Raw genomic sequence first — 18,892 nt, 5'->3', positions numbered from 1 at the left:
TTCTCATGCTTACAAACCATTTTATATCGATGGCGGGTAGTAATATCCTGCTTTTCTTCCCTCGCAGGTTGACAATTGCTTTTTTTGCACTCTCCGGTCTGGATATGTTGGATTCCTTAGATGTGGTGAACAAAGAAGATATAATAGAATGGATTTATTCCCTGCAGGTCCTTCCCACAGAAGACAGTGAGTGAGTTTTTAGCTTTTCTCTTACTGACATTTCATTACACTCATTTGTGCTGCTTTTAGCTTTTGATAATAGAGAGCAAACCCTTGTTCATAGAGATGCTGAGCAGTGAGCATCTTACTTGTAACAATTGAAAGTGATTAGCAGTACTAAAATGTAGATGCTGTTAGCCAGGTCACAGAACTGTGCAGTGAAGCCTGTCAAAGAGCTATAGAGAGTTATAGATGCAGTTGTATTAAGCAAAGTATGTTAAACTTTCAAGTAGGGGACCCTCTGCTTTTTTTAAAAAAAATGTTGCTTTGATGGGTTCTAGAAGGATATGTTGAAATTCTTAATATATTGTTAAATTAGAAATATTCAGAAGGTATTTTGTCTAATCATGACAAAGCATGTTCATAATAGTTTTTTATAAAGCTGCTTAGATGGGTCAATGGTTTTGTTCCTTCTTAATTTTACTGAATTTCCTTGTAAGACTTATTAGCTTAGCTGTACAAGAAATATGCAACTAATATAACTTGCCAGAACTATTATTACATTAATGAATGTTAAGCCAAACCCACCACTACTATAAGAGAACAATGGAAGAATAACAGGGAAACTCAAGCTAATTGATAGAACTGAGTCAGATGTCAATACAGTAATGCACTGTTGCCCTACTTGTTGGAAGTCAGTGGTCTTGAACTCTTGTGCTTTCTGCTCCATCTAGGAGGCAGGCTTTCTGAAAAAGAGAGCAGTACTGGTAGTATATACCCCTTCCTCCTTAGTTCCACATCTTGAAATCACTAAGGCTGCTGGTGTGTGGTAAGATATTAGAAACATTTAAAAAAGAAATATATATATAAAATCAGGATCCTCGTGCCACTCTCTCCCTGATCACCAAAAGTCAACACATGCAAGATAAGGCTATCTAGTTACTAATCATGATGGCAGTTTACTGTTTTCAGCATATCTCTGAAGGCAAGTTTCTGGGGATCACGAGTTGAAGGAGGCTATTGTGCTCTTGTCCTGCTTGCAGGTTTCCCTTAGGCATCTGTTTGGCCACTGTGGGAACAGAATGTTGGACTGAATGAGTCTTTGGTCTGATCCAGGAATGCTGCTCTTAACGTTCTTAAGCCAAGTGAAATATTTAAAAGTCTTGTACTGCTTTCATTTGATGCTGTGACTTGGGTTTTGGAGAGTATGGTGGAAGAAGACTGTTCCACAAGTGTTTCAAATTAGTTTTGATATAGTTCTGACTTCTTTGTACTTTTTATGAGCCAATACTGAAAAAAGCAGAAGTCTAAAAAGACTCTCTTCAGATTATTGGCAGTTTCACCGATCAGATTTATGGCTAAAATGGGATCAATATTGACACGTGTTGCAAATGGAGCAGCATTATACCACAAAAGCGTAAGAGTTATGAGGTCCATCATAATCTTGTTTTGTTTTTGAACTTACTGCATTCATGTTTGTTAGTTGTGTGGTGGTGGGGATATATTCTCTACAAAATAAGACTTCCTCCCTTTACCCCTGATTTCAGCTGAATAATTCCAGAGGGATTGTGCATCTGTTAATAGCACACACAAAAATGAGGCTTGCAGCAGCTTAACAAACATATTTTTTCTCTTTAAGGCGCCACAAGGCTCTGGTTTTGTTTCCTTAGAGTAATGATTAGTATAACTCATTGGAGTGTATTACATCTTTTTTGTTGTTTAAGCTTCAATTGTTTTCAGTAGTAGTACCATTTATATGCAGAACAACCACTAGATGGTGCCATTCCATAATTGAAGTACTAAATCCTTCCTGTGACATCTTCCAGAGGGGTTGCTGTGCTAGTCTGTTGCAGTAAAAACAAGGGGCAAGGTACAGTTAAAGTTTTGTGACACCTTTAAGACTATCAAATTTATTACAGCAGAAGTTTATACTTTAATAGGTTTCCTAGACTTTAAGATGCTGCAAGAGACTCTTACTTGCTGACAACAGCTTGTTGATTTTTTGCCATAGTAAGTAAAGGATACAGCCAGTTGTGATGCCTCTGACTTCTCTTAACATTTAACTGTAGCTGATTAAAAATATTAAATGATTATGAAACTGTCCTCCCCCCATACTTAAAAATTCAGTAACATGATTTTCGAAGATGTAGTTTTATGTGGCACATATCAATAGTATTGACATATTAATAGATATGCACTCACATGAAACATCCCCACTGAAGCTAAAATACTTCTTATTTTCTTAACATCTCCCAAAACCTGTTTTTAAATTTTGGAGCTTCAATATTAGCCTTAGACAGTCTTCTTGACTAATTACCATAAGACCCATCTATAATAATTGATTCAGAACAGCTGCTCTTGTTGTTTTGAAACTGTTGGATTAACTCCTACTCAATGAATAGTGATCATGGTTTGTCTGTTAATCTCCAATTCTGTGTGGCGTTCTCCATGCTTGACTTAAGAATTGAAGGCTTATGGGACCTTTAAGGTCATCTTGCAAAAGGAAACTTAAAAGTAACAAAGCTAATGAAGGTATTTAAAAAACCAAAACAAACTCTTGACTATGATCAGTATTCTCTTGGGATGGGTAATGAGATGTTAGTGAAAGATTCAAGAAAAGCTCTTTGAGCTGAAAATAGATTTGGCTCTTCTTTCACAGCAGCTTTCTGCAAAACACAATGAAGACAGGCACTGAAATGAAAACCTGCCTGTTAATAGCTAGAACCATGTTCTGAAGCTTCTTCTGTACACTAATTTAGTGTATTTTCTGAATTGAAATACAAGAGCAAAACCAAGGGTGGCAATCGACCAAGTTTTACTCAGAGGAGATCCACTGTAATGACTAAGTTGGGCCCATTAATTTCAGTACTCAAAATAAAATTGAGTCACTTACAGTCCCAGGTTATCAATTCACAGCTGCATTCTTTTCACATATAGGTTTAGCTTTGCTGTATTTCATGGTATTTTGGTATGTCAGGTTAAAAAGAAGAGGAAAATCATCTGTAAATTCTCTATAAATATTTGCCTTTGTGGAGGACAATTCATGGGTTTAACTTATGCCATTATACATTTACTGTGGCTTTGGGGCCAATATGGGAGAGAGATGTTTTGTTGCAGTTGGGGCAGATGAAGGCATCCAGTTCTGCTGCTGCAGATGCACCATGGTGTTTTCTTCTCTCTGTGCTCTTCCCAGAGCTCATTCCTCCTCTGGTCACTGCTATGGATACACAACCTGACTGTCTGCAGGCACTGCTTTGCCCCCTTCCCACTTTTGTTAGCCTCCCCTAAATCAGTGGAAGGATGCATTGGATACAACCCACCGTAAATACTGGAGTGACATTAAAAATTAATAATATGTAGGAGGACCTTCATTATTTAGTATATCTCAGATGGGGGAAAAAAACCCTCTTTAAACAAGACTTCTTTGTGCAGGATGAATGCTTTGTATGCTTGTGATCCTTGGAGAACCCTCTTGGGGGATCTGACTGGTACTGTTGCATGAATAATAGAGTTTTTCTTTCAGTTTTTAGACAGAGAATATACATAAAAGACAACCAATTGGTAAATGAACTCTTTAATATAATTGCTGTAATAAATTTGTTCTTGTATGGTTCTATATGCCTTACTTTGGCTCAAAGTTTATATAGTTGTATGACATTTGTGTTGGAGCTGTATCTTCCTGGCAGCAGACGACAGAACCATGAGACAGGTGTAAAATAACTTCTCCTTTTGTACTCATCACCAGTTGTATCTTATCAGCCCAGAACTCACACCCAGAACTCACAGAAACAGTTCTTAAAGTTACAATCATCTTTTCTGTTTCTTTGCAGAATGACTCCTAACAATTTGTAAAACACAGTTTGTTTTTATTTAGCTGCTGCTTCTTACAGCTCTTATCTCTGCAAACGTGTTAGGCTGGATCCCAGAACAGGAGCTATATTTTCCTGGAAGGTCAGTCTGAGGAGGGGATAGACTGAAAATGGCTGGCTGACCATTTCTACATCAACTACGTAGGATGGAGTGTTTGTAGAACTCAGAAAATGATGAGTATGTAGCAGGGTGGAAAATCTAACCACTCCCATTGGCCTTCTGTGAAAAATGGTTGTAAATGCAGAGCTGCATGTGGCAGAGCTGCATTGCCAGCCCCTTTACTCAAAAGTAAGTGGGTTCACAGAGTTCAATAGGAGTTACTCCAAGTTATGTTTGTAGGATAGCAGTCTGAGCTAGGGAATATGATTTGGCATTAATCATGAGCCAGAGAAAGACTTTAAATTTCAGTAGAATTGTTTAAAACAAATAGCTAGTAATTTGAAAATGAATGCACAAAGTTAAACTAGGGTTGTTTTGTTTCCTACAAAGGGTCAAACATGCATCGCTGTGGATTCCGTGGTTCTTCGTATCTGGGAATGCCATTCAATCCGTCCAAGGTTAGTGAATACTACATGAAAAAAATTACAGTGCTTTCCTTTGCAGCCTTTTAACAAATATTTACATGATCATGAAATAAGGCTCTGAGGTGAGCATTTTTTAGAGTAAAAATAGCACTCTATTTTTGTAAATTCTACTCGTAAATTGAAAACATTTCCGCGAGGCAGAACAGTGCTCTTATTATCGAAGCCATATTTTAATGAAAGCTAGAAATGGATGCACAGCTTTTTAATGTGCTTTAAGCTTTTAAAACCAATAAGAATAGAAATTGGGGAATTGTCTACTCAGAAGCAAGTCATCTTGAATTGAATGAGGCTTGCTCCCAGATAAGTAAAGTTAGGATTGCACCGTAAGTTACTCAAGTAACTACATTGAATGTATGTGGGCAGGTAGGATGTGTGGAAGCCTGCGACTTGATAATGTAATGGTTTTGTTCTGTGAACCTTTGTGACCCAAGAATTTCAAGTTGATGTGAACATAGGGTACTCTGTTCACTTTTCATAGAATTGACTAAGCAGTGAAGCTGTGGAACCTCTGCTCATATCCTACTTGAGGTCTGTTAAAACGAACAGCATCTGCTCAGCAGCAGTGCTTGCTGGAGTATGTGTTCGGTTCAGTTCTTTATTTTGGAACCACAGGTCTTTCAAGATGTGCCCACAGAACACTACTTTTAAAAGTAGTTCTGATTTTATTCAGGTTTATGTTGCTTTTAACTTTGCACAAATCATGGCCATTTGCAACTCCTTCGGGTCTTTATCAGATGCGAATCTTGCTCACTCTCTTTCCGTCATTCCATAGCCTGGACACGTACATAAAAAAGGTGTTAATGCATGACTTACCGTAGTTTTCCATGTATAAGACGAGGTTATTTTTTTAAAAAATGATGCTAAAAATTGGGGGGTGTCAGCTATTGGCTGTTTTGGTGCTTGCTTTTGGTGAGTGTGGAGACAATTAATGGCTTTGTCGATGTGCGTGCGATTGGCTGTTGCGGGTGAGTGATTTCCGGCAAAACTCCCCCCTCCAAGACTGTGCAACCCCCCCAAGCTTAATAACTGTGGGCAATCTCCCCCCATTTTCTCAATTTTGAGTCCCAAAAAAGAGGGGATGTCTTATACATGGGGGTGTGTTATACATGGGAAAATGCAGCAAATCCTCAGATTACTGCAGCATTGCCTGAACACACATTTCAATGTTGTATTCTAAATGAGGATATTCTTCATAAGAAACCTTCACCTTTATAACATGGTTGTCTCATGTAGTTTGTGGCAGGCGCGAGAAGTGGGGTCCTTGAAGTATGAACAGCCTGAGGATTGAAAGTGTGTTAGAAAGGGAACACAAATCAAATACACGGAATGCAAGTTCAGAGGAGTCAAATAAGTCTGCAGTGTCAGTGTGCTAGCAGGCTGGCTGCATGGACAGAAATTCCATTCCTAACATTTCTGTCTTGCTGTTATCAGGACAGCATCAGTGTGGTTCTTGTGAGGAAGACACAAAAATAGATGCCCTTAAGATAGACTTAGCATGATGGGCAGGCAAACCAACACGTGTGGGCTTTTCTTTACAGTTGTGAGAGGTGTGAAGTCTTTCTTTAAAAATTACAAGACGTTCTATATGCTGCATAACACATCAGACTTACATCATATCCATATTTCCATAAGTTTTCATGGAAATGAGGGAGAATGCACATCCCTAGAATGTAAGCCACCCGGGCTTGAGTGGCCTCTTTTTAAAACAGGGTTGCCATATTTTGAAGAGCAAAAAAGAGGATACTATGATGGCCTTACAAGCCAATAAATGCAATTTGTCTCAAAATTTACCTCCTGAAAAAGAGAACATGTCCTGGAAAAAGAGGGCACATGGCAATCCTGAAATTCCCATAAACAGAGTGTGATTATTTTTTAGGTTGTCAATATTTATATGGTGTGATCATATTTCTAAATTTATTGAAAGTGATATTAGATGTGTGGTGATAACTCATTGTATCCTTTTACATGGTGCCAGAATTTTGTAACCTGGAATCTCTAATGTAAATCCCAGAAAATACTGAAAGGTATTGTGAAGTCCTTTCTGCAGGACCAGCTTGTTAAAATATTTTATTTATTTCTCAAGCTGTTTGTCTTTCTAGACTGAACGTTTCATGAATATTTGCAAAGGAAAGTCTAGTTTGGTCATCTATCCTAGTACAGTAGTTGAGATCTGCAATACAGGACTAAACTGGCACACTGGAAGCCGCCATCAGTTCGTAGAAATCTGTGCAAAATTCTTCTGGTGCTGGAAATGTACCCTGGTCTTAAAATAACTGTCACACTTCCTGCTATTTGCATAGCTGCTGCTATGTGTGGGTCATGCAGAGGTGGGCATTTATATATATCCATTCAGGCAATTCTCCTGCATGTTTCTCCTGCCCAGTGTTAGAAACTGAGATATGAAAGCGAGGAGTTAAATGGCACCTTAAACCTAGGTTGTGGGCGCAACAACAGAATGTCCAGGAGCCCTTTTTTTAAATAACAGGAATACAAAGCTGGAAATGATTTTTCACATGGTCTAGTCCTTCCCCTGCCCTCCCCTCTAATATTCTTAAGAGGGTCTCTTCTCCGGTCTTCAAAGAGTAGCTAGAAGTGGGGAGGCAAAAAAGGTCCTCCTTTCCTTCTACTCTGCAGTTTAAATCTGAAATTTTAGGCTCAGTACTGCACCCAGAGCTCAGAAACTGTGCTAATGAAAGTTCCCTGTCGCAAAATGTTCCTAGAACAATGCTCCTGCCCAAAGACACTTCAGGAAAAGAATCTCTGTTTTCTGCTAAAACAAATGCTTATTTTGTTATTCGTTGATAACTATATAAACTCTAATAATAATTATAATTGCATTTTCTTGTGTTTCAGGGTCCCGGTATCGCTCATCCCTATGATAGCGGGCACATAGCAATGACTTACACTGGCCTTTCCTGCTTAGTTATTCTTGGCGATGACTTGAGCCGAGTAAATAAAGAAGCCTGCTTGGCAGGACTAAGAGCTCTCCAGCTGGATGACGGGAGGTACAGTGAATTCTGTGTTGCCAGGTGTTAAATATTTTTAGAAAGGGAAAACTGGATCCAAATACATAATGCACAGTACAGTAAAGGGGGAACTGGCGAGACTGAATCCAGCGTGAGGAAAGTGAGGACTTGAGCACAGTAAGCAAGAGGAAGCTTACATACTTTGAGGTCTCTTCTTGCCAGGGAAAGCAAACTCAGACTAGGGTATTCTAGCAAGCAGAGATGTCCCCTTCTTCATTTCACATAGCACAGATAGGAAGCCTGCATTCTTACATTTAATGGTGTTCTTTCACTGGGGGTTTCAGAGCCTAGTCTTTAAATGCCAGTGACTTGTTGTCTGTTCCCTATATTGGTGGCAAGTGGTCAAAGGGCTCTAGGCTACCAAAAACAACATTTAGAGAAGTCAGGAGGTCAAGAGACTTTTGCAGATTTAGGTAGGGAAGAGTACTGTGCTATATAGTTTGCTGAATGTCTTCGGTTCTCATATCACAGCAACTCATTAAAGGTGTACTGTATATACTTGAGTATAAGCCGACCCGAATATAAGCCGAGGCACCTAATTTTACCACAGAATGGCAAAGGCAGAGGAGGAGGAAGGAGCAGCCTGAAAGGACCCTCACTCTAGTATAAGCCGAGAGGGGCTTTTTCAGCATAAAAAATGTGCTGGGAAAAATGGCTTATACTCGAGTATATATGGTAATTCCTGCTGATCTCCAGAACCTCTTAATACACCCTCATGGACGCTCAAATGCTTTTACTGCTGTTCCAGTCTGGTCTAGAGCCCTTTTCCTTGTTCCAGTGTACCCACAGACATGACTTTGATCTCTTTGGCTTGCCTTTCAAACTGAGCATTCCTCCCTCCATTGCTGAGACTGGCTCCTTTCATAGACTGCAGACTTTATATAGATGGAAAAAGTGACTCCTGAATCTTGGGTATGGCTGCAACCAAAGCAGCAACAACCATAATTTGATCTTGCTTGTTTTAATTCTTCTCCATTTAGTAGCTCAGCAATATGCTAGTTTCCATAAGTTCTAGAAAGCAGATGCCACCTGGTTGTCTTAATATTTGTGGGGAGGGGGTGTAGAAATCATGAGCTTTCATGAAAAGCTGGAATTACAAATGCAGAATTCCTGCTGATTATGCCAAACCCTGCCTCTATCTGTCACCATTTTGTGACTGGCGGACCTCCATAATTTTCAACAACCTTGGGGGAAGAAAGTTTTATAACCCTTGCTCTAGGAAGCAGAAGGCCTTGCTAATGGGACATGGCACAGAATAATTCAGTTTAGTCCCTGCTACTCAGGTGAGGGTGGGTATGCTGGCTGGTCAAAATGGTACTTTCACTAGCTAGTGTGTGTGTGCTGGCTTTGTAGTAAATGACTGAAAGAGGTCTTGTAATCACCTGACAGGGTTGTGCTTTCAGCAGGTAATTAGATCATTTTCCCATAGAAACTGACAGTTTGAAGTAAATTATGTTTTGTTCTAAAACCCCCCAAACAAACCCAGATTGAGATTCAGTTGAACAGAGCAGTAACTGTTGCATAACTTCTATATGTTTTAGTTTTTGTGCAGTCCTGGAAGGAAGTGAAAATGACATGAGATTTGTGTACTGTGCTGCTTGTATATGCTACATGCTTAACAACTGGTCAGGGATGGATACGAAGAAAGCCATTGACTATATCAGGAGGAGCATGGTGAGTTTTGCAAATCAAATTTTTTCAACTTCCTCTATTCAGAGAATTTTTTCTTAACATTTCATATGCATACATTTTGTATTCCTGTGTTGATTGAGGAACTAAAGCAATAAAGCAGCTTCTTTGCCAGTTTTCCTGCATCCAAACATATTTAATGCAGAATATTATAGCATTAATGCATAGATTTGCCTTTGTAATGAGCAGCATGAGAGAGACAACATTAGGATTAATGCTTAATGATTTAGGACACAAAGGACTTCTAAAACATGAATTTTTATGATGCTACAGTGATATACGCTACTTAGTTTTTCTTCTTACTAGAAATAATGATGGATTTCATGACTGCTAAATAGCCTCCACTTTGATATAAATTGTTGCCTATTCTGATTGTGTACAAGAAATATTAAGTATTCTGTGCATTCATTCATGGATAGTATTAGCCCTTCTGGGCAATTCAGACTGCAATCCTTTGTGAACTTAGCTGTGAGTAAGTCTGAACTTGGTGGGACTTATTCCTAAATATGCTTGCATACGGTTGCACTGTAAGGCTCCAACATTACAATCTTGTGTACGTTTACTTAGAAATATGGTACATAGCCATAGGATTTCAACATTCAAAATTCTTATATTGCTGCTTTTTATGATGTTATTGGGACACGGGTGGTGCTGTGGGTTAAACCACAGAGCCTAGGACTTGCCAATTGGAAGGTCGGCGGTTCGAATCTCCGCGACAAGGTGAGCTCCCGTTGTTCAGACCCTGCTCCTGCCAACCTAGCAGTTCGAAAGCACGTCAAAGTGCAAGTAGATAAATAGGTACCGCTCCGGCGGGAAGGTAAACGCCCTTTCCGTGCGCTGCTCTGGTTCGCTAGAAGCAGCTTAGTCATGCTGGCCACATGACCCGGAAGCTGTACGCCAGCTCCCTCGGCCAATAAAGCGAGATGAGCGCTGCAACCCCAGAGTCGGCCACGACTGGACCTAATGGTCAGGGGTCTCTTTACCCTTTACCTTTATGATGTTATTGGCATATAGACCTTTCAAAAACTGAAAAGCTACCAGTTCATATTTTACATTAACGTTTTCCATACTAGTGTGATTGCAACGCTGGAATCCTGCCCTGTAGCATGGTGAAAATATAATTGCTGTGGCTAGTTGGGCACAGCTTTACTTAAGGTATAAATCTAGTTTAAGTTCAAATAATTTAAATGATGCCTTTTGTAAGTATAGAAATACATGATTGTGTTGTGAACAGCATGAGCTATTGCCTATTATCTGTCAGAGTACATGGGTTACAGATTAACAACCCAGGCCCTGAGTTTCCTGTTCTCTTTTAGCTGATACTATAAATGAGTTAAACTTGCACTGCAGGTTTGGAATCTACACCAGCAGACCATCATTAGCATGCCAGACTGCCACTTCCTAGGCACTGTCTCTATGGGCTTCTCCTAGAGATGCACAGTAACCAGTAGGCTGCAGTTTTGCCACCAGTTATTTCATAAAAAGAGAATCCCGCACTGCACCATCAATCCTGCACAATGCCAAGAATCTGGCATGCTGTATTTTTAGTCTTGATCTGATGTGCAGAAAGCCAGTAGCTCTTGCATAGTTAACACTTGTAGTGAGACACTAGACTTCAAGTACACTTGATTATACACTTGAATGCTCAAGTGTGCTCCAAAATACTGCTCTTGAAAAGCACGTCAAACAGATAGTCCTTTTATGTTTTCCCTCTTTAGTTCAAATTCTGCCAAAGCCGTAAGCAGTCAGCTCTCAACTGCTGTACAGGAATGAATGTGTAGATTGCCATTAGGTAAGCTGTGTCCTGGGAGGCGATTGTGGTAAAGTTGACTTTTAAAAGCTGAAACTTGAAGAATGCATCCTGAGCTGCTTGAAAGGTCAAAAATACTATTGGTAGAATAAGGAAAACAGTGAATGCTATATTTCTGAGAGAGACATATAAAGGGGAGGGTGATTACAAATGTGTTATGTGCAGTGGCGAAGCTGCATGCTCCAGCACGGGACGGAGAGCGGCAGGGGCGTGGCATGTGTCTCAGGGGTGTGGCACGCTGCCCAGCGTGGTGGGGTGTGTGCGGCTCGTGTCTGGGGGGTGGCCGCGATGGCCCCCCCCTTCCCAAGGGCAGTGCGCTCCCCCCTCCCCCTGTTCCTCCACCAGTGGCTATGTGAATCTTTTCATAGAGCATAGCAGATTTTTTTGTGTACAAACAGAACTAGGCATTTGGCAGCAAACGTAGGAATTTGGGGCCCTACCTTTGCTTGTGACATATAAAGCAAAGGCAGTGAGGCTTTTGCAGAGAGCCTGCTGCTTTTCCTCTGCAACCTGCTCTCTGCAGTCCCCAGTTGTTGTTGTTGCTGCTGCTGTATTCTACCAGTTGATGCCAAGAAACATCAAACTGGGAGGCATTTACTGCACAGCAATATCAGACTTACTCCATCCCTGTTTCTCACCTGGGACAAAAATTCACTCCTTCTGTTCACCACCAAGAAAAGGGCATGGGGCTCCCACATGTAGTTCCTAGGAAATGGGGGGGGGATCATTTGGAGAGTTTTATAAAAGTAATTAAGAAAGGTTAAGCACTCCAGAAAATGCCTCATCCCTACTTTGCATGCAAACACTTTGTCCTACCCTACCCTGTAGTGTTCCATTTCTTTTCCAGCTTAATAGGTTGGAGGATAGAGGTGAATGCTCTGATTATCAAAGTCTGCCCCTTTTTAGATTTCTGTTATACTAGCATTCTCTGAAGACAGTGATGACTTTTGCTTTGTGGTCAGTTAAGAGCAGTGTGAATATACCACATTTTCCCGTGTATAAGACAATGTTTTTTGCTATTATTATTTTTTAGTAAAAAATTGGGGGCCGTCTTATACATGGATGGTAGTCTAAACCACTGGGCATCTTGGGCTTGCCAGTCGGAATATCGGCAGTTCGGATTCCCACGACAGGGTGTCCCACACTCCTGTCCCAGCTCTGTCCCAGCTCCTGTCAACCTAGCAGTTTGAAAGCACACCAGTGCAAGTAGATAAGTAGGTACCGCTGTGGTGGGAAGGTAAATGGTGTTTCCATGCGCTCTGGTTTCTGTCACGGTGTTCTGTTGCGCCAGTAGCAGTTTAGTCATGCTGGCTACGTGACGCAGAAATCTGTCTGTGGAGAAACACCAGCTCTCACAGCCTGAAAGCAAGATGAGCGCCGCAACCCCATAGTCACCTTTGACTGGACTTAACCGTCCAGGGGTCCTTTACCTTTACCTTTCCATCTGCTTGTAAGTTACAGTGTCATTCGTGGTTTTGGCAACCCTAATTTAAAATATTGATTTCTTAAGTTTGCATTTAAAAAAATAGGTGTCATATACATAGAAAAATATGGTATTTGTTATCTTTGTGCTTGAGATCTCTCAAAATTCCCAGCACCAGAATACATTAGTGGAGTTTCTTCATAGCAGACATGAGTCTCCTAGAAGCAAAAGTATTATATTTAGGAATTAACAAGCACAATTATTCTTAAGCTAGATTAATCTAGAACAGTGCTTTTTCTTCTTCTAGAAAAATAGGTGCTGGTACTCACCATGAAGCTGTAACAGTATGTGTGTCGCACTTTTTCACAACAACAAAAGAGTTGCTGGTACTGCGTACTCTTGAGTACCCAACTGGTCTAGAATATTTTTGCAGCACTTATATTCAAAATAGCAACTTACCTTGCAACCTGAATTTTTCTCAGAAAGGGTAATATGGAGAATGGAAAATGGAAATACAGGTGAAACTCGGAAAATTAGAATATCGTGGAAAAGTTCATTTATTTCAGTAATTCAGCTTAAAAGGTGAAACTCATATATAAAAGGTGAATATATGAGATAGGCTCCCCAAATCAACACAGACTGTGGACTTCAAGCATCTGGCATTGTGTGCCTCCCCATTCTTCCTCCAGACTCTGGGTCCTTGGTTTCCAAATAAGATGCAAAAACTGCTCTCATCAGAAAAGAGATTTGGGGAGCCATGTCGTCAGCTGGTGTTGGTCCACTGTGCTTCATTAAGTCCAGGGTCAATACAGCCGTCTACCAGGAGATTCTGGAGCACTTCATGCTTCCTTCTGCAGACGAGCTTTATGGGGATGCTGACTTCATTTTCCAGCAGGACTTTGGCACATGCCACACTGCCAAAAGTACCAAAACCTAGTTCAGGGCCCATGGGATTACTGTGCTTGATTGGCCAGCAAACTCGCCTGACCTGAACCCCATAGAGAATCTATGGGGCATTGCCAAGAGACAGATGAGAGACATGAAACTGAGCAATGCAGAAGAGCTAAAGGCTGCTATTGAAGCATCCTGGTCTTCCATAACACCTCAGCAGTGCCACAGGCTGATAGCATCCATGCCACACCGCACTGAGGCAGTAATTGATGCAAAAGGGGCCCAAACCAAGCACGGAGTACATATGCATGCTTCTACTTCTCAGAGGTCCAATGCTGGTCTATTTGCAATCCTTGTTTTGCTGATTTCATTTAATATTCTAATTTTCTGAGATTGTTAATTTGGGGTTTTCATCAGCTGTACGCCGTGATCATCACAGTTATAACAAATAAAGGCTTGACATATCTTGCTTTGCATGTCATGAGTCTATCTCATATATTAGTTTCACCTTTTAAGTTGAATTACTGAAATAAATGAACTTTTCCATGATATTCTAATTTTCCGGGTTTCACCTGTATTTCTTTTCAACACCGTATCTACGTTTCTGAGGTGCCCATGTATTTCATTGTAGTGAACTGTTGGTTTATGTACAGTTCTGGCTTGTACTGATAATGTCCCCTTTATCACAGGCAAAACAGATGCCATTGTTAGAAGGGTGCTATTATTCAAAGATGTAGTTTTTGTTTCAACATCTCCTATGTTGTCATTTGCAAGAAAATAAGGCTCGTTCAAGCTTATATGTTTTTATCATTGCAGTGCAAATTTGAATGCTGCTGAATATAATTTGGTTAGGTAGCAACACCTTTGGCAAGTCAAATATTATTTCAAGTCAGTATTTTCATAGACTTAGATTCTTTTTGTATTTCTGTACCACAGCCCATGCCATTCTAAGGGCCCCTTGACCCTCATGTATTCTGTTTTTTTCCTTGGATTTACTGGTTTGTTTAGTATTGGGATACACAAGCTTTAGCACTGTCAAAGTTGGCTCAGTGAATACTTCTGTACCAAAGTTAATGTGCAGCAAGAAACATTACAGAAAAATCCAATGACCAGGAACTGTTTTGAAAACAACACTCTAGTCTGCTCTAGAATTGCCCAGTGTCCTAAAGGGCTGTGCTTTAGTTTTGCATAGCTGTAGTTTGAGCATAGAGTAAACTTCTCTACACATTCAGTAATACAATTAGGAATCTGTAATTTGGCTAAAATATATATATTCTATCCAAACAGCAAAGGCTGCTGTTTGTTTGGCTTTTCACATTTCCTGTCTTGTGTCAGTCAAACATATGAGTGCAATAATTATTGGAAGGGCGGAGGATTGCAGTTCCTCCTTTAAAAGGGCAAAGTTCCCAGTTATCTTACAAGCAACATGACAACAGTCAGTCTCAGCATCCAGATAAACCTTAGGTCAGTGTTCTGTGTTTTTTTAAGTATCACGAGTTTGGTGCTGGAGTAAACTAAGTCCTCTACCTACCTTCAAGCTAATTATTTTATACTTGGTGCGATCTTTCATTCTCATTGTTTATGATACACCTGATTATCTGGGCATCCGGTGTCTACAAGTAGCAGATTATTTTGAGTCAGCTGATTAGTTTTTAGGAAAGGGTGGACATTGTTTGCTGCCTTCATTCTTCCCCCAAGCCTTACCCACAGATAGCAGACACAGCTGCTTGTCAATTAATTTATTGTCTTTTCATAATGGCATTATCTGGGCTCCTGTATAGAGTGGAAAAACACCACCACCACCTATTATTATTATTATTATTATTATTATTATTATTATTATTAATGAATTTAAGCACTGTCTAGCTGTATACATTTGGTTATAACTTTGAAGTTAGTCCAGTGTCTTTGAAAAGTCATCTCCTAGGCTGTTGGAGACTAGAAACAACTTTTGGCCAAGGCCATGTAGTTTTACTAAAATGAAGTTTGCATGAATGCTTACATTTGCCTGCCTTTTGCCTTTTCAGTCTTATGACAATGGGCTTGCCCAAGGAGCTGGACTTGAATCTCACGGTAAGAGTCTTTGTTTTCTTAAGGATCACTTTAATACAGTGGTAATGGGATAGAACACTTCTGTAAGGAAGAACTGCATGCACTGAGAAACTTTATTTTTGAGCTTGGCTTCATTGCAGGTTATTGACGAAATTTGGATATCATGAATCTTGTGCTGAGAGTCCTCCTTGTGAAAGTGATAAATAAGCAATAAGGTCATTACTTCAACAAGGAGGTCTCAACACAAGATTCACGATATCCAGTTTTTGTCAGTATCTCTCAATGAAACCAAGCGCAAAAAGGAAGCTTCTTGGCATGTGCATTTCTCTTTGCAGAAGTTTTTAAGTGAGCCCAGACTTGGGGGGAAATGTGCGTATGTGGGAGCCTATGATAGCATAGTCTAATCCCTTAATTCTTGTGTTACATCTGCGCCTGGCCTAAAACTACAGGTAAAGTAACAAACATGCATACCATGGTATAAGTGGGATGACAACTGGTTAACAAAACAGTAACATGGCTGAGTGGTTTACCAGTCGTTTTGTTTGAAAATTGTTTGTCCAGCTCTACATGTGCTTAACTCAGTGCCTCCTCTCTCTGCTAGTGTGAATGACAGTGCATCACTTAAAATTGTCTTTTAGATACAGTAGTTTATGTAAACTGAGCTTCCTCAGTAGCTCCATGAAAGACTGAAAACTATGTTTAGGAAACTTCTGTCTGGTTTTTCAGGTGGCTCTACTTTTTGTGGTATTGCATCCCTATGCCTAATGGGTAAACTTGAAGAAGTATTCTCTGAGAAACAGCTGGACAGGATAAGGAGATGGTGCATTATGCGGCAACAGAATGGTTATCATGGCCGACCTAACAAGCCTGTGGATACCTGTTACTCATTTTGGGTTGGAGCAACTCTTAAGGTAACTTGAAAGTTGAAGGAAGACACTGTCATTCATAATCTGCCTTCTGACTATTTAACTTCTGCATTAATAAGTTAATTTAGGTTGACCTTTAATATCAAAGGTTAATTCTAGAAATTCATTTTTTTTTTCTTAAAAAGTAAGAGTATACAAACTTTACAATTCTCTGTTTGTACTTCTGGTGCATGTTAAAACTGATAATGTGTGTTAACACGGCAAACCTTTCTTTCAGCTTCTGAAAATATTTCAGTATACAAACTATGAAAAGAACAGGAATTACATTTTATCAACCCAAGATCGCCTTGTTGGTGGATTTGCTAAATGGCCAGATAGTCATCCAGGTAAATGAACTTTTTTTGCCCACCTACATGAGAGGGCGAGGGGGAAGGAAAGGGGGCAGGAAGAGAAACCATAGCCAAATACTTATAACATGAAAATGAAACAATACTTTTGGTATGGTATAAGAGAGTAGTGACATTGAACACTAACAGGCTCTTACTAACGCAAATCATTTATAAGAACTTCTTAAGCCATGATTTTGGCTTTACAGATTGTGCTAGCTGGTGTTTTGGTTACATAACCAGCAGTAGATTGGTTGAAAACAATATTGTGCGCTACATCCATAGCGAAAAAGTAGATGAGAACAAAAGGTGAAGGAAATTGGAAGTAGATATTAGTGTTTGTATAGTGGCGCTGAAGTAGCACATTAAGAAAAGGAGTATGGTGTCCGCATTTGCGTAATTGTCCTAAGGAATGAATCTCTTTCCTATCCATTTTTGTTGTTGTGACAATGTTCCCATTTAGTTACACGACCCATTAGCATAACATCTGTTTTGGAACCATTATTGAAGATAGATATTGATGAGGGGAAATCACTTTCCACAGAGGGAATATATACTGCTTATCTCGTCTTTGAAAGTGTTAACAAATGTGTACCAAATTTTGATCCTCTATATATTGTATACCTGCACTTCCAAAAAACCTTTGAGAAAATACCTTGCCAAAGTCTCCTAAGTAAACTTACCAGTCATAGGAACTAACCAGAGAAGTTGTGTTGTTGGGTGGCATGTAAGTATTGTAAATAAATACATAAGATAATACTCTTCCTGTTACAGGTTGGTAATGGATTGTAAAACAGGAACAAGGTAGAGGTAAATGGACATTTGTTACAATAAAGGGATGTAAGTCGTGCAGCCACACAAGGCTCTGTATGGAGAATGGTGCTGTACAACTTACTCCTGGATGACCAAGTCTGAAGATGGCTTCACATTATTCAGGATGATAAAAATCTAAGCTGATACTGAAGAGCCCCATAAGGTGTCTCCAAATTGCGTGAAAAGCCAGTAAAATAGCAAGCGAGGTTCAGCTTCAGAAAATGTAAAATGATGCAAATTGCGGCAAAAAATCCTACTCAGATATGCATGGGGGTCTGAACTGCTGTGGCTAATGAGGAAAACCTTGGGGTCACTGAAATGTCAAACTGGTGGCAGCAGAGAAAAGATTAAATCATTCTCAGTATTGTTATAACTGTGACCACAACATGGCTTTTACAGTATGGCTGAATTTGGAATGATGTGTACAGTTGTAAATTTAAAAATATTGCCAGGGGCCAGAAGACATTGCTAGAGGCCATTCTCCTGGGATGACAGCTTTCCTGTCTGTGAGCTCTTCATTTACACCAGAGCTGGGCAGGCCATGGGCTGCATCCCCCAAAGCCCTCTAGATCTTTCTACCGTTGGAGAGAGAGAGATAGAATTGACAGGCAGGCATTCGTGTGTAGATGCAGAACGCAGCATGTAGAGCACTTTGGAACTCCACTCTCAACCCATCTTCCGTGTGCTGTTGAAATATGGAGGGTGCACATCACCAATTGAAGCTTTTGTGTGCTAGACTACAAATGGAGGGCCCTATATAGTTGGAACTTGTAGCATGTGCTGTTTGGTATGGGGATGGGGCCAGTAGGTTATGCCCTTTCTTCCACATGCAACTGTAGGCAGTTCATGATAGTCTGCCCAGAGCTTTGGCAACCTTGCAAGAAAACTTCTTTTAGGGCTTATTTTGAGCTGGGGCTTAGCTCTGGAATGTATTTTCAAATGCTAGAACTCAGCCGTGGAACCTGTGAAGTGTGGTATTAATGCCTCTGTATTGGTATCTCCTGCTTTAGAAGGACATTCTGACAGTCCCAGCTAGCATCTTTTCCAGACGTCTGCTATTCTACAGGAAGGTAGGATAGAATCTATCACTTGTAGCTAGCAATAAGCTGATTTAACTAGTTTGTTTTTAGACCTAGAGCAATGGAATAGCTTGCTGAAGTTCTCTGTTTGAGCTAGGGCTTTCTGCTGTCATGATTTGAACCAGAGTCTGCTGTACTATGTGCCATGCACTTACAGAGAATGGCTGACGAGGTTGGGCTTCTGGATCAGAGGGCCTAATTTTCAGCAGTTTCAAGCCTCTGCCATTCCTTAAACAGCTGAAGG

At 40.2% G+C, this 18,892-nt stretch overlaps 1 protein-coding gene across 2 annotated transcripts in view; it reads left to right on the top strand.

The window, feature by feature from the left end:
* Nucleotides 1–18,892, top strand: part of PGGT1B (protein geranylgeranyltransferase type I subunit beta) — a 29,050-nt gene that overhangs the window by 5,719 nt on the left and 4,439 nt on the right. Inside the window, exons 2-9 of one of the 2 annotated variants that reach the window (XM_083577077.1) lie at nt 68–186; nt 4,519–4,586; nt 7,467–7,618; nt 9,181–9,313; nt 15,480–15,525; nt 16,231–16,415; nt 16,648–16,756; nt 18,580–18,639. In XM_083577077.1, the coding sequence (XP_083433203.1) occupies nt 68–186; nt 4,519–4,586; nt 7,467–7,618; nt 9,181–9,313; nt 15,480–15,525; nt 16,231–16,415; nt 16,648–16,756; nt 18,580–18,605 (838 nt within the window). In that variant the 3' untranslated portion in view covers nt 18,606–18,639. The remainder of the gene's footprint in view (nt 1–67; nt 187–4,518; nt 4,587–7,466; nt 7,619–9,180; nt 9,314–15,479; nt 15,526–16,230; nt 16,416–16,647; nt 16,757–18,579; nt 18,640–18,892) is intronic. The other variant, XM_083577076.1, reaches the window with a different exon arrangement.

This window comes from Podarcis filfolensis (genome assembly GCF_964270895.1).
Source record: "Podarcis filfolensis genome assembly, chromosome: 11".
Taxonomy (NCBI): domain Eukaryota; kingdom Metazoa; phylum Chordata; class Lepidosauria; order Squamata; family Lacertidae; genus Podarcis; species Podarcis filfolensis.
Note: the sequence above shows the minus strand (reverse complement) of the source record. Positions and strands in the feature narration are given on the sequence as shown.